Raw genomic sequence first — 16,163 nt, 5'->3', positions numbered from 1 at the left:
ATAAGAGGAATAAAACACGTGAAAATAAACAACTTCGGGGCGGTGACGGTTCACACAAACTTATTCGTTGTTGGGTTTTTTTGGTTGTTTTTTTTTCTACAACACCTTGCCCCTTCATGCTTTATTCCTTATTTAATTGTCATTTTATTTGTGTATATATATACATATATATTTATATATTAGGCTTGCAATAGTGATATTACAGAAGCTTCTGATATTCCATTTAGCACATTACATTTCTGCAGACATTGAGTTTTCTTTGTCTGTGTGGCTGTTTAGATCGATTTTGCCATAGATAAGATATATTTACTGTATATTATATTATATAATCTTTCTAGGCATGGCTCATTACGGTTATATATTATGCCTGACACATTAAGCTATTTATATATATATATATAGCAGCATAATCAGGAAGTCTTTACCGTCTACAACATTAACTTGACAGAAAGAATTTTCAGGATGACCGAGCGGCACAACCCCCTCAAGCGTGGATCCCCCGATGTAGCTAGTGATGTCTGGCTTTTTCTACTAGTCAGACCTCAAACCTTTAAGAAAAGGATTGTTTTAAGAAAGCATTGGCAGGCCACTCTGTAGTCGTATTGTTCGTTAAGGATATAGCTTGATCGGAGGAGGAAGAGAGGAACAGAGGAAGATCGATGTCCGTGTAGCTGGCACCTCCCGTTGTCGGACAGGCACTTTTCGCTCCCTGGTCGATGTCCGGATGCTCATCAAAAACTAATTAAAGGGGATTTTCATTAACTAAACAAACATGAGAAGCGCACTGCCAATAGCTGAGCAAGAGGAAGACTGCTAGGGAGTGGGGTCAGATACGCTGCGCTGCTGGGTAATAATGAGCAATAAATGGCCCGGGGGCACATTAGGTTGTGTAGCCACACACACACACACACACACACACATATATATATATATATATATATACACAGTATAACCTTGCTCATCAACTTTCCAACCTTCCAGTTTCAGAGTAGTAAGAAGGAACCTACTGGCAGCCATCAGTCACAAAAGTGTACAATCTTAAACCTGGATTAAACTCGCTTTTACCTACGAGTAAGTGTACGCAACATGGCTGCCGTGCATTATCCTGCGGTCATTTGGACTGCCTCTTGTGCACATCCTCAGATATGAACAGTTCTTCTTCTTATTTAATTAGTAATCTGTTGTGGATTACATTTACATTGCATTATTACTATGATTACATAATATATATATATATTACATTATTATTGTAATGATTACATTATATTACGGGGCGGCTGTGGATCAGGTGGTAGAGCGGGTGGTCCACTAATCGTAGGGTTGGTGGTTCGATTCCCGGCCCACGTGACTCCACATGCCGAAGTGTCCTTGAGCAAGACGCTGAACCCCGAGTTGCTCCCGATGGCAAGTTAGCGCCTCGCATGGCAGCTCTGCTACCATTGGTGTGCGAGTGTGTGTGTGAATGGGTGAATGAAACATAGTGTAAAGCGCGTTGGATAAAAGCGCTATATAAGTGCAAACCATTTACATTTTTTTTTTTTTTGAGTATCTTACCCAACACTGGTCACAATGGCGGCAGAAAGTTTTATAGAGAAACCGAGTTCGTCAGTGTTTAACGTTACTGTGCATGAAATCTTTCAACATTTATAAACCAGATTGAAAGGGATGTTTTGGCTCTGATGTGCCATCTAGTGTCGGTCACTTTCAATCCGCCAGATGTTCATAAAGTATGCGGGCGAGCACGCAAACAACGCCGCTCCCGTCGCCTCAGGTGAAGTATGACCCAGGCCTTTTGGTCATTTTGTGTCAGGATAAAGGAATGACAGAAGGATGGAATATGGTGCGCTGAGAGTTCCAGGAATTCAAAGAGATGTTTTAATGTAAAACCTGGTGTTTCTTTGTGTTAATTATTGACGCTGGTATATGTAGACGATATACATTTACAAATGAACCGATGTCTTATTAGGTTCTTGTGCCACCACAAGCCACCAGAACAACCTCTTGGTATAGATTCTACAAGTTGCTGGAACTGTACTGGAGCGACGAACGTTGTTCTTGATGATGATGATGGTGGAAAGCGATGTCTAATACGTCTCTTCAAAATCTCCCAAATACGCTCGAGATCCGGTGACGGTGACAGCAAAGGCCAGAGCTTAGCATCATTTTCATACTCAACAAACCTATCAGTGAGCCATCGTGCCCTGAGAATGGGGGGGGCGGAGTCATCCTGTAAAAGACCACGCCCAACGGGATAGAAATGTTTCATTATAGAGGGACACAAGCTATGCCAGCAAAAATGATTCAATGCCTCACGCAGTATAACAGAGCCAATCTTTTACGCTTACATTTATGTATGTCCCTCCTGAAGGAAAAACTGAAGAGAGCGCTATCTAAAATATTTTCTCCACTGAAAGTTATTAGTGTGCGTGTGTCCTCAAACGAAGGAAGGCGGAACTCACCAAACTCACTCACTTCAAATAAAAATGGAGGATTCGCTGCACGAGGCATGAAACATCCGTCATCGTCTATGATTCTGAATTTGTCTCTTTGAACAACGAACGAAAATATTCTGACTGCTGACATTTTCTCACATAATTATTGTTTCTCTCGGTGAAACATTGCGGAAATATTGGCCCGTACACTCGTGTAATTTCACCTGACAGAGATTCTGTCTGAGCGTTCGAGCAGAAGAAGGAAAAATATATACACTGACAGGTAACCATCGGGTGTTTTACAGCTACTTCACAAGGCGTTTTCGGCTTCTTTCTAATATCAAGTTGTCATGAGATCACAACCGTCCCACAAATATTCAGCGTGATCGTTGAAGTTTCAACACAACGGACTTGTGACGGATAGGAACCGAGCGGCTGCAAAACTCGAGTCAGTTATAGAAGAGCGAGGAAAGGCATCCGGCGAGAGATTCGCTTGTAGAATGAGGGTTTAAGGAGAAATGTGAGGTGGTTGCAAAGTGCATCGTCTCTTATCTTTACTGCTCGACAGCCATCTCCTATTTTTATTATTATTTTTTTTTTTTTGCAGCCCATAGGCTGATTTGTAATCATTAAAAGCTCTGCAGGAGTTGTAGAAGCAGCCCCGGGTGGCCTTGGGGCAGGGTCATTGCTCCGTTTCGACTTGAAAATGGGCCTGCTCTGTCTCGCAGAACCCCGTCCAGGCTGTATTTATGAGAGTAATTGTGTGAACATCGTGTGCCATGTGCAGGTCAGACTCACCCTAGGGTCCTTTCATTATCTCGGCACAAACGCGAGCTTGAATAATCACGTCCTCCCCCCCGATGACACGACGGAAAATGTTACCCGAGGAGCAGAATTAGCTCGTCGCGAAGAAGTTTGACTTCGAGTAAATAAGCAGTCTGTCACCTTGACATTTTGGATGTTTTTTTTTTTTCCCCCCACTTTTTTTTTTTTTTTTTTTTTGTGAGCGCGCGTCCTCGTCCTCGTTCTCCACCTGGCATGACTAATACGAGCGCATTCTGCTCGGCGGATAACGTTGGGCTTTGCTGACTAGATAACAGCACGTAAACAAATAGACGTGGCAATGTGACAATTTCGAAATCTGGGGCAACGCGGATAGCAATCATTAGGAGGCATTGTGAAGGACAAAATAAAATGCACATCCCATAAAAATGCACATAAATTTACACGACATGGAAGGTGGTCTCTCTCTCTCTCTCTCACACACACACACACACACACACTATGGTTTCTACAGTAAGACAGAAATGCGATTAACCTTTGATCTTAACGGGGGTGGGGGGGAAGAGATCTGGAAGGACATCCGCACTTTCTTTCATTTTCTTTCCTTGATTAGATTTGGGACTTTGTACAGTACGTTCCTCGCAGGAACACATCTGTAAATACACTGACGGGGAAGTAAGAATTTCGGACACTGTCGTTTTAGATGGAAAGATACCGATATGGAAAAGTGAGCACGTTCGCCTCACACCTCCAGGGTCGGGGGTTCGATTCCCACCGTGGCCCTGTGTGTGCGGAGTTTGCATGTTCTCCCCGTGCTGCGGGGGTTTCCTACGGGTTCTCCGGTTTCCTCCCCCAGTCCAAAGACATGCATGGTAGGCGGATTGGCGTGTCCAAAGTGTCCGTAGTGTATGAATGGGTGTGTGAGTGTGTATGTGATTGTGCCCTGCGATGGACTGGCACCCTGTCCAGGGTGTACCCCGCCTTGTACCCGATGCTCCCTGGGATAGGCTCCAGGTTTCCCCGTGACCCTGAAGGAAGGATAAGCGGTATAGAAGATGGATGGATATGGAAAAATGATTCAAACACCACAAATGGCCGACGCTTTGTTAGCGCTTAGTTGCGACGCCGTTCGTTGTTTTTTTGTTTTTCCCTAGCACTGTGGTTCGATTTTAAATCAAACCGTTACTCTTTCCAAATCATCTTCAATCCCTTCCCAAGGTTTAACTGGGATCCCTCTGATGAACTCGCAAACGCAAAACAAACAAAAAAAACCCCACATATATTCACTGGGGATTTAAAGACAGGAGACTGATGAGGGTGAATCACTTTCTTGGCCAATGAGATGAAATTCTTCTCCAATACCAATTCAGCTCCCACCACCGTGCTTCAAACCTGACTTTCTGAATTATTGCCAAATAACAACCTCTCTTTCCAAAAGAGTTCTGATTGGTCTAAACGTTTTACACACTGCTTCTTTGTTAGCAGAGGAGTTTAGCGTGAGGTGTAGGAACGGAGATGCTGCTGCTGCTGCTGCTGCTTTCAGGTCGTCCTGCAACTCCTTTCGAGCGGTTCCTGGCTTCTCTCTTACCTTCTTTATCATCAATCTGAGTGCGTGTTGTGAAATCTTGCATGGTGGACCTGTCCAGAGATGATCAGTTGTAGTTCCACGCACTTTCCACCTGCTGCGGCTCTGTAGCTTTACGTTTGAGCGTTGTTTAATAATGTTGTCCCTGAGGAACTTTAGGAAGATCCTTCACCGGCATTTATATCTAGAGCTTGATTTATTTTTATGTCACATACTATATATTCGAATACAGTGTCTGTATACTTTTTGTTCATATTTATAAGGGCAAAGTTAACATTATGTGTAACGCATAAATGTGAAGTGGATATACAGTGTATGTGCACTGTTAATATATTAAACGACTAAAAAAAAAAATCTAAAAAGTGCTGAATACTGATTTCCCTTCACTGTATTGTCCAGTAAGAATGCGAATCATGTCATATCTATTCTCCTTCATAAAAAAAAAAAGATCAATATGATTTCTGTTCATTATTAATACGATATCCATCCATCATCCTCGCACACCCATCCCGAGAGACGACCATAATCTGCTGCGCTGCTTAATAATTTTTCACCTCTGCCAGAACATCAGTATCTAGCAGATGTCAGCACCGTTTGAAGCTGAACACGACAAGCAGCGGATTTTTTTTTTCTTTTCTTTTTTGAAGCGATCGAGGCAGCTTTCATGTCTGATCAGACTAGCGATGCTAATTTTACACCCATTTGTATCGCATAACTGGTGAAATAACTCTCGCTTCGTGAGACGTGTCTGAATCAAAGCTGCCGACGTGATGAGCGTATTTACTTTGTTTTCCAAATGCGTGCTGTTTCTATTTGGACACGGTCGATTATTCGATTCTCTTCTTTCCCGTTTTACCTTGGCTTTGCTACGCCTCACACCGCGTGGCTCCGCCTTTACACTCTTTTATTTGAAGCCATGCTAATCTCGCCTGAATAATGGCTCGTTAGCGGCATTGCCATGTTCCCATCGAATTCTTGCACAAACGAGAAGTTATCATTTAATGCCTCGCTTGTTATCTCTTATACACGTCTTGCTTATTATCTTACATAAACACTGAGACACACTTGGCTGTAAAGTCTGTGATTTTTCTGTCTTTTTTCTTTCTTTCTTTCATGTGGTCAAGCCAATTCCTCGCTACGTCCTGGCTCAGGAAAGTCTAGACGAATTCATTTCAGATATATTTTGCCAGATATGATGGTAAACGTGCCACAAGAGTATTAATTGTGGAATTATACTGTATATGGATAAACTTTGCTGGAAAGTGCTGGAAAGAGAGGACTAGCAGAAAAGATCTCACTTACATTAGCTGCTTTCTTTTATTTATTATTATTATTATTATTATTATACAGCATTATTAGTGCTTGAAAATTTGCTAGAATGTTTTTTTTTTTGTTCTGTTCTTTGTATCCAGTTATATTTTACATTTAACGTTGTGGAATGACCTTACTGACCGTCACAAAGTGCTGACACTGGAGACTCCTTCCAGAAGCTTCATATCAAGCTCCGGTCATATCGATGACGACATTTTCAAATGCGTTGTATTATTAGATCACGTTGAGCATCCACCACATAGACATACACAAGTCCCCGTGAATTAGCCGTTACCATAGAAACGATAGCATATCAGAACAAGCGGTTCGAGTATTCAGCTGCGTCGTGGTCTAAATATCCCTTAAAAAGCGCAAACAATTAAGAGCGAGCGAGTGAGCGAGCGAGCGAGCTATAATTAACTGAAAATGTCATGTTTGAAGTGAGTTGTGTATCTCTATGTGAAGGAGCTTCACCCCTTTTAAAACGAAAGCCAAGAACTAATTACATAAAATATTACTCTGACCTCAATCGCCTTTCCAAACAAGTACGATAAGCTTATAAAAGCTCGTTCTGTTGAAACACGTGCATCGTTTTAGGCGCAAAATTTTTACGGGAAATGTCTCGTTGTCACGCTAGGCTCGGAAAGCTTCGATTACATTCAGAAAAAAAAAATTGTAGCGTTATTGAGATACGTCCGCAAATCCGGGATACGTTATATAATAACAACAACAACGACACGACATTGTCTATGGGGCCAGAATAACGCCATTTTCTGAACATTTCTGGTGAAAATTACGAAATGCGATGTGTATATATATATATACCAGGTCTACTGCCTAAGACGTACGAGAAGATACGTGATACGTTTTATTCCCGTTTACTCTCTATGGGCCAAAAACGTGTAAATGTTTTCTCTGCAGTTCAAACGTCGTAAGTCGAATCAATTCGCAGGCACTACTAATATTATTATTATTATTATTATTATTATTATTTCTTCAGTCTTAGAGGTGTGGGATTTCTGTCACTTCTCAGATGGGAAATTCTCAATACGAACATGATGTAACATACAGCTGCATCTCCAAAAATTTGATTCTAGGTCGACATTCCGGTATTATAAATTCTTTATTTGAATCTTTTGAGAGACTGGATTTTTGATTTCCGTGAGCCGGCTTGAAACATTTCGCTTTATGTGTAACGAATCTAGAATATATGAACGTTCCACTTTTTGAATAAAATTACGGGGGGGAATAAAATTGACTTTTGATATTCAAATGTTTTGAGAGATAAAGATATCCGTACACCATATATACAGTGTGTGGATCGTGCTGGTGCAGTAGCACTACCTCACAGTTATCCAGACTGACTCCTAAAACAGTCATGTAAGGAAGAACACAACAGAACATGCTGTTATATGAAAAAAATTAAAAAAAATTAAAAATAGTCCACGCCGGGGTTCGGTTATTTTAGCGCGACAGCATGACCCGAAGTGTGTTATTCCTCTTACACCACAGAAACTACCCCAGCGATTAGTTATAACTTTATTTATTTATTAATAAGCAACACGTTATGCCTTTTAATGGCTTATCGCTATAGTTAATGTTCTGGAATGTCCATAAAACAAGTAGGTCCCCGTTATCTCGAACATCATCGCCGCTTTAAACGGTCGTTCCCTCGCCAGCCGTTTCGAACCAAGAACGTTCCATCTGTTGAACATTTAATATTCAAGATTCTGCGTTATTCCTAGCTTCGATGTCTATTTAAATGTAAGCAAAAGTGCCATATCGACCGTGTTAACCGCTTTGTACACAAGCGCAGATTTCCCCTCAAGTCTAATCCCTTCTACTGAGGCGTCTGATCCGACGACACTCCGATGGAACTGATCTAGAAATCCATCGTAAGGTTTTGCGCGCCGTCGTTAAGGCAAAAAAAAAATTAAAAATGTAAAAAAAAAATTAATTCAAAAGAAAGAAAGGGGACGTACCGAATTCCGGGAAATTTCGAAATCCATGAAGATATTTCCGTAAGTTGATGTCGATGATGTCATTTGTAATGAAGTTGTTTTGTATTACATTAAGAAGGAATGTAAAAGCATTTTCTCTAGCGCTCTCAGACGTTTGGACTTCACTCTACGTCAAGGTTTGGGTGTACAGCGTTTCAGTGTCTGGTTGTTACTCGAACGAACTCAGGTGCGTTCTCGTCTCCGTCTGCTCCGTAGTTTGGAATCTCCAACACGTTCCCTGTACATGGAGGCTCCTAAAGGTGTGCAGATTCAAGCGGAAGCCGGTGACATCCAAGCCACCTGCAGAAGCGACCTGCGCCTGGAGTCAAAAGACGGAGAGGTAAATGTCCTCACCACCCACCCACACACACACACACACACACACACACCCACACACAATGTTGACACAGCGATGTGTTGGACAAGTTGATCCGCTTCACATTTCCGACATCCCCATCTGCCATCGTTTCGTATCCAGACGAGCACCTCGCTAGTTTCCATATGCTCCCTCCTCTTCCGCGGTGCCCCGAGCTTAATATTCAGGCTGCCATACATCAATGGCAATTACAGGAGATAATCCACGACCCGACATTTGGAGAGAACTGATAACCTTGTAAGAAGCACACTTGTTGTTGCAGAGTTTGAGGAATTGAAAGATTATCACCATATGTTCACAAAATACATGAATAATTACAACAAATCCTATGGGCTGTGAAGAATGATTACAGCCCCTATTCTCTAGGTTCTGGAGGTGAAACCGTCCCAAAAGCGCTAAAGTGCCAACTCTGACAGTTAGCTCCGGCTGTAGCGTTTCTATTAACGCCATCATCGCTCGTTCGAATACGTTAGCGTTTCTATAGCAACAGCTCCTTCACAGGGACTTGGACGGTGGACATGCGACATACTTTAAGCCTACTAATAAACAGATTGAAAGAAAGCATGTCGATGTTTAATAAAAAAAAAAAAAAAAAACGTACAATTGTCGACTGGCGCGGTGGAGTTTTCCGTTACGTTTCTGTAACGGCGCTAACCTGCTGGAGTTTGCGATTTTGCGAGTGCCGAAACGAATGAAGCAAACTCCGCGACATGCCGAGGAGCTTGCAATGAGTGCGGATTTTATACAGATCCGGGTCGAGACGCGGCACGTGACGTCGTCACGACGTGCGTGCGGCCAAAGCCCTCATCGATTCACGTGCGTCGAACTGCGAGTACAGCCGAAAGGCCGCGTTTATCGACAGACATCGCCGCGAAAGAGCGCGCAGAATTATTTCATGCAGTCGCACGACAAACTTTTCGGAAATCCTGCTCGGATTGTAGCATTTATGGAAGGAGTCTCCGGTTTCAGTGAGGACAGAGGTTTCCAGTTTCTTAGTTAAATGGAAACCTGAGGGTTTGTTTTGTCTTTTTAATTTCAAGAGGGAGAAAAAAAAAAAAAGATAGAGAGAGAGAGAGAGAGGTTGGTGAAGAAAGGACTGTTTATAGCTGCTATAACGTAAGTGAGAACAGGAACTAATCCGTCTCACGGACGTAACGTTAAACGTAAAAATAAAAATAAAAAAGCCTGATGTTTCGTTCGTTGTACTCGAACGACAGAATTCTTGTAGTGTAAGCGGAATAGCAGCGCGACGGCGCGTCACACAACCCCAGCATGGATCAGTTTTTCTATAATGTCTGATCCCTCTGCTTTTGTTCCATCACAGCAGTTCTTAGCACTTTCTACTGGGAGAATAGAGATACCTCCCGCTGTTGCTCGGCAGTCCCTCAGAGGTTCAGGTTCAATTAGTCGACGCCCCCCATCCCCATCCCCACCCCCACCCCCCAAAAAAAGCCCTCTAGCTTGCCTTCACACTCAACTTTGCTCTATAGCAGATGTCTGGAGAATCAGTTGAGACCACTGCTTAAAATGTGTTCCAGGTCATTTGATGGAAATGCTTCCCCAAGGCTGTCGGTAATGACTCCTTTTACCTTTTTTATATCCTGACGGGTTCTCTACCGGCTGCGGTAATGCTCTCTAGAGTCCGGCGAGCGAGCGCGAGAGAGCGAGAGGAAGTGAGAAATGAGAGTGAGACGGTCTGGCTGTGAAGGGCTGAGAGAGAGAGAGAGAGAGAGAGAGAGAGTGAGACTGTCTGCAGTGCTTATGTCACTGAAACGGTTTCACATCAGTCGGACATGCGCGGTTTGACTATTCCAGAGAGGACGGTTACATCAAATGGGTTTTTTTGTGGTCTGGTGGAGTCACAGCATTGAAAACATTAGCCTCGTGGTCCAAACTATTGCACTGCGGACAGGCAGAACGTGGTTCCAGTCCACGGAGGACCGTTTAGGTATCTCTACAAGAAGCTACTCCTGGGCGGTCTTACAGGACGTACTGTACTGCGTGTATTCAGCCGAACGAAACACTTCGTTCACTTTATCACGTGTATTTAATCTTCATACTACCAGCACTAGTTCTGATTGGTTCTGACCACAGGTAGAACGATATCACAGTCCAAAACGTACGTCGCTGCATGCGCAGAGCATCACATCGCACATTTTCATATGAACATCCACAGGCTTCCAATTGAGAACTAATTGCACAGATGACCACAGTTCCAGCCTTTAGGGCATTTTTAAGCATGCACTGATGAATAGAACAAGCAAAAGAAAGCACTTAAACCTTAAAAAAAAAAAAAACCCTTTATTGGAGCTTATTGAGATGTTTAAATCATCGCCTTGTAAATCCCCGAGCTCTTTTCAGTTTTAGTTTCTTCACTCACTGATTGTGGGAATTTTAGCGTCCAGGATTTTCTTCTCACTGATCGGAATCCTTTCAGGAAGCGTTTAGCTTTGTGCGTGCGCTTTGTAAAGAATTCGATGATCGTTATTTCGATGATCCTCGGTCAGCTGCTTGGAGGAGCCAACGGTGTTCATGAACATCCTGAGAGGTTTGACTGATCGAAATAAATAAATAATGCATTAAGCGCTAGAAAAATCAGCTACCGTACACCAAGGCCTAATGATGCAATCAAAGTTCGGAGATCACGCAAAGGTCACCTGCACGATTATAGTTTACACATATCTAACTTCATTTAATTTAGATTTAATACATTTTAAAAAATCATTGCATAAGTGCTCATATGAATTTGAATCCAAAGCCAAATCTTTATGGAGTGTATGGTTTGCTATTTACTTATTTATTTGCTATTGTATAATAATAATAATAATAATAATAATAATAATAATAATAATAATAACAACAACAACATTACAATGCATTAAACCACAGCACGGTTGAATTCTTGAATCTGATTGGTCAGATACTGTGCATTATTTCTGTGTAACAGCATGTTGCTGTTTCTATAGTAACAGCACGTACACAGGAACTTGTACGGCGGACGCTCCAAAAAAAAAAGAAGTTGTTGTTGTTTAACGAAGTAAAACTTTGTTAAACAGCAGTATAGTCATGAAGAAAAGTATAACCGTCGATATGGTGATTTTGTTAGGTGACTTTTATTGAACATTTATGGAAGGAGTCTCCAGTGTCAGCACTTCGTAATGGTCACGGTGCTTTGTGAAGTGGACAGAGGATAGGACAGGACAGAGGAGTTTACCCTTTCTGGTTTCTGAGAGAGAGAGAGGAAGAGAGAGAGTGAGGAAGAGAGGGAGAGAGAGGGAGGAAGAGAGGGAGGGAGAGAGAGGGAGGAAGAGAGGGAGTGAGGAAGAGAGAGAGTGAGGAAGAGAGGGAGGGAGAGAGAGGGAGGAAGAGATAGGGAGGGAGAGAGGAAGAGAGGGAGGAAGAGAGGGATGCAGAGAGGAAGAGAGACAGAGCGGGCGAGCGAGAGGGGGAGAGGAAGAGAGAGAGAGGAAGATAGGGAGAGAGGAAGGGGGGAGGAAGAGAGGGACAGAGGAAGGGGGGAGAGGGGGAGAGGAAGAGAGGGAGAGAGGAAGGGGGAGGAAGAGAGGGAGAGAGGAAGAGAGGAAGAGGGGGTAGAGGAAGAGAGAGAGGAAGAGAGGGACAGAGGAAGGGGGGAGAGGGGGAGAGGAAGAGAGGGAGAGAGGAAGGGGGGAGGAAGAGAGGGAGAGAGGAAGAGGGGGGTGGAGGAAGAGAGAGAGGAAGAGAGGGACAGAGGAAGGGGGGAGAGCGGGAGAGGAAGAGAGGGAGAGAGGAAGGGGGGAGGAAGAGAGGGAGAGAGGAAGAGGGGGGTAGAGGAAGAGAGAGAGAGGAAGAGAGGGACAGAGGAAGGGGGGAGAGGGGGAGAGGAAGAGAGGGAGAGAGGAAGGGGGGAGAGGGGGAGAGGAAGAGAGGGAGAGAGGAAGAGAGAGAGAGGAAGAGAGGGACAGAGGAAGGGGGGGAGAGGGGGAGAGGAAGAGAGGGAGAGAGAGAGAGGAAGAGAGGGACAGAGGAAGGGGGGGAGGGGGAGAGGAAGAGAGGAAGGGGGGGAGAGGAAGAGAGGGACAGAGGAAGCAAGAGAGGAGGGGCAGAGGAAGAGTGAGAGAGAGAGAGAGAGAGAGAGAGAACTAATGTGTTATTCCTTACATAAAATTAGCTAAAGAAATGTATTTATTGTCCGTGTTAAATTGTTTACCTTTTAATCCAACACTGTAACGTTATACTGTATCAATATGTTAAGAATCTCTTTAATCAATTTACACAGAATTTAGTCATTTATTGATGGGTTCAGATCCAGTTTGTGCCAAGTGACGTTTTCCTCTGTTTTGACTCCTTTAATCACAGAAAAGTCTCTTTTAAAAAAAAAAGAAAGAAAAAAAAAAAGGTATTTTAGGAGAAATGTGTATTTGTCACAAAGTTAATACCGAATTGATTCCCTAAAATGATTCAGTAAATGATTCCCTAAAATGATTCAGTAAATGATTCCCTAAAATGATTCAGTAAATGCATCAGTGAATAAAAAGCAACTGACGTTACATTAAATGAGAAACACGTCGAGCGTTCACTGATCAATCTTTCAGTTTGCGAGGTAGTTTGAACTCTTCTCCCTCCTCTTTTTAGATCACTCTGGATGCTAAGAAGATCAGACTCCTGCGTCTGCCCGAGGGAAAAGCGTCTCCGTCGGCCACCAGACAGACTGTGTTCGAGGTGTGCGTCTGTCCCAACGGGAAACTCTTCTTATCACAAGCAGGAACAGCGTCCACCTGCCAGATCAGCAACAACGTCTGCCTCTAGACACTCTAAACACATACGCCCACAAAGCTACACACACACACACTGTACAAACACTCACTTACACACACACACACACACTCACACACGTCCATTTTAACCCCACGGACTGCAAAATCCGTTCCTCTGAAGACCACGACGAAGATAAGAACTTCATTGTGTAAAGAGTTACTTCAGCGCCAAAAAGAAGAACAGCAGAAACGTCACTAACGTGCGCCGGCGTTCACGTCACAACGTGCATCCGTTTTTCATTCGTCGAGTAAAGGTGAAGTGGATTATATCACGCGGAGAAAGAAACGTGCCGTGTTGTTTTTTTTTTTCTTTCAGTTTCAGGTCACTTCTTTCATTTTTGCTACTCGTCCTTCTCCGGTTGCAATATTGTCCGAAAACATCAGATAAACGTTTAGCGATTTAAAAAAAAAAAAAAAAAAAAAAAAAAAAAAAAAAAAAAAAGTCACACGGGACACTCTTGACCGGTGGAACTGATCGTTCCCACAATCCCTCCCCAAGAGAAATGAAAAATAAAAATCTAAACTGTGCTTGCACAGGGACCGACCTGCTGCACGCTCTCTGTTCGAAGAGGAGAACAGTGCCTGTGCCTTAGCTCAATGCACTCGTGGAAAGAAGAAGCACATCTCACGGACCTTTACTTTCAAAAACCTGGACTGGATTTCCAGTTTATTTCATTTTTGTTCCCCCTGAAAAAAAATATATATATATATATATATATATTTTTTTTTTTTCTTCAGTACAAGAAAGAAAAAAAAAAGAATGCAAAGGATCCAAATGACAATGATGCCAACTATACATCAAATTACTGAGGCTTTGCTTCTTTACAAAATTATATTTCTTTAAAAAAAAAATGTATTATTATTATTATTATTAATTGGCAAATTTTCTGTTCTGTAAATCCTCCTGATTGGCATAACATTTAAAAAAAAAAAAAAAAGATTTTTTAAAAATTATATATTTAAATAGAGATAATTTGGCCTTTGCGTTCTTCATTAGATGTGTGTGTGTGTGTGTGTGTGTGTGTGTGTGTGGGAAAAAGAAGGTTCTACCACTAGGGTTTATGTATTTTATTCTATTCTTGATCTTTTATGATAAACACCAGTAAACAAACCAGGAAGGTGAACCAAAAAAAAAACTAATAATAATAATAATTTAAATAATAAATCAATTAAAACATTTTTAAAAAGAGGGGCCTGAATGACTTTCGGTATCCTACAGCTCAGTTTTGCGGGTTGTTGCAGCTCTAACGCATACGATGTGCAGCTTTCTGTTCTGAGGATCCACTAAAACGTTCATAATGTCCGTACATGTGTTATGTGTCATGTGTGTAAGCTCACTGTGTCCCAGATTCTTTCATTCTTTTCATTATTTTTTTTTTTTACTTCCAGGCCTTGATTTACTAAGATCCAAAATAACAAGAGCTAATTTATAAATTGCCTGTGGAAATATTCGGCTTGTTGCAGGTCACCGAGGGAATTGCATCATATGCAAATTAGATGGGAGGAGTCGATATGTAAACGTTTGCATTCGACTAAAACCCGCAACACAGAATTCCCGTACTCCGACTCGGAAAAGCCGAAGAAAACGCTCCCTCGAGACCCCGAGTTCGGCAAGTGACATCAAATCAAAATGGCCGCTCATAGACTCAGCAGTAAACACAGCGAGTTATACTATACTATACTATACTATACTATACTATATACACGTATCAGCTTTAGATCAATCAATACACCGACATGTTCGCCTGTTAAATCCTTAACACTGACTCTACAGTTTAGTGTTACCTGGCTAACCTATTCGCTAACAAAAGACATCATGTAAGCGTCCATGTTTTTTTTTTTTGTTTTAATTTTATTTGTTTGTTCGGTCGAATGCAGCATTTGCGCACAGATCTCAAAGGAAGAAAAAAAAAAAAAAAAACATATATACACTCCAAACTCAAGCGTAATGCTGAGACAGATTGAAAAAACATACGATATTGCTAATCCTATACAGCTATAAACACATATTATCACGATATAGTTCATGTGAATGAAAATCTTTTCAAAGGTTCTGTTGAAATGTTGGTTAGAATCTTACACGGTATGCAGGGATAACGTCATCGTCAACGTCCCCCCTGCAATCTGAGGTCGGATTCGGAGAAAATGTCCGATTATTCTACTAAGGTATAATTTAGATCGACTTTCTTACATTATTACGATTTAGTAAATGGTAATAAAAGCAGAAACGGGCTCCTGTATATTTAATACCTGCTCTTCGTGTGACGATTTCTTGCGTGCGTGTAATCGCTGTTCCAAAAGCGATTTTCATGTTCAGTAAATTAAATTTTTTTTTTTTTTAAAAATCACTTTGTGGGTGTAAAATGAATCGATTATATTGTATTTTATTAAACACCAACCGATATTTCGCAGCGTCAGCGTGTAGGGTTTTCTTGTGTGTTATCAAGTGTGCAGATGTTCTTAGTCGATCAGGGCCTCTCTTTGAATTCCTGTTTGCTTGAATTCTTCATTTATTTTTTTGAAACTATCTGTAATCGTTAAAATAAGGAACGTTTCTGGTCGCCGTCTGTAAATTTGAACCGAAACAACTCTCGAGAACTACGGAATTTTTACACATTGTTGAATATTTTTTTATCCATTTTAAAAATCGGTTAAAAACACAACTCCTAATCCAATGTCTAGTAAGGCTCGTGGCGAAAAGGAATAAGAAACCTCAAGCTTTCACACCGTTCGACACTACGATATGGATTCACGAGGAGAGGATCCGATATTTGGCGATACGATTCGATTTAGTTCGATTCCTCCCACTGATAAGTGACTCACTTTGTTCAGAATCTGGCGTAGACCTGCTGTTAATTGGCAAATGACGACGACGACGAC

The 16,163-nt window shown here is 42.0% G+C and overlaps 1 protein-coding gene across 4 annotated transcripts in view; it reads left to right on the top strand.

Annotated features, from left to right (window-relative positions):
• The window catches only part of sgcd (sarcoglycan, delta (dystrophin-associated glycoprotein)), a 175,480-nt gene extending 159,860 nt beyond the window's left edge, over positions 1 to 15,620 (top strand). For all 4 annotated transcript variants that reach the window (XM_053649149.1, XM_053649150.1, XM_053649147.1 and 1 more), the window contains exons 7-8: positions 8,328 to 8,451; positions 13,102 to 15,620. In XM_053649149.1, coding sequence (XP_053505124.1) covers positions 8,328 to 8,451; positions 13,102 to 13,275 — 298 coding nt within the window. In that variant the 3' untranslated portion in view covers positions 13,276 to 15,620. The remainder of the gene's footprint in view (positions 1 to 8,327; positions 8,452 to 13,101) is intronic.
• The last annotated feature ends 543 nt before the right edge of the window (positions 15,621 to 16,163 follow it).

Source organism: Ictalurus furcatus, chromosome 18 (assembly GCF_023375685.1).
Source record: "Ictalurus furcatus strain D&B chromosome 18, Billie_1.0, whole genome shotgun sequence".
Lineage (NCBI taxonomy): Eukaryota > Metazoa > Chordata > Actinopteri > Siluriformes > Ictaluridae > Ictalurus > Ictalurus furcatus.
The sequence above is the reverse complement of the archived record's forward strand: the minus strand, read 5'-3'. Positions and strand labels throughout refer to the sequence as shown.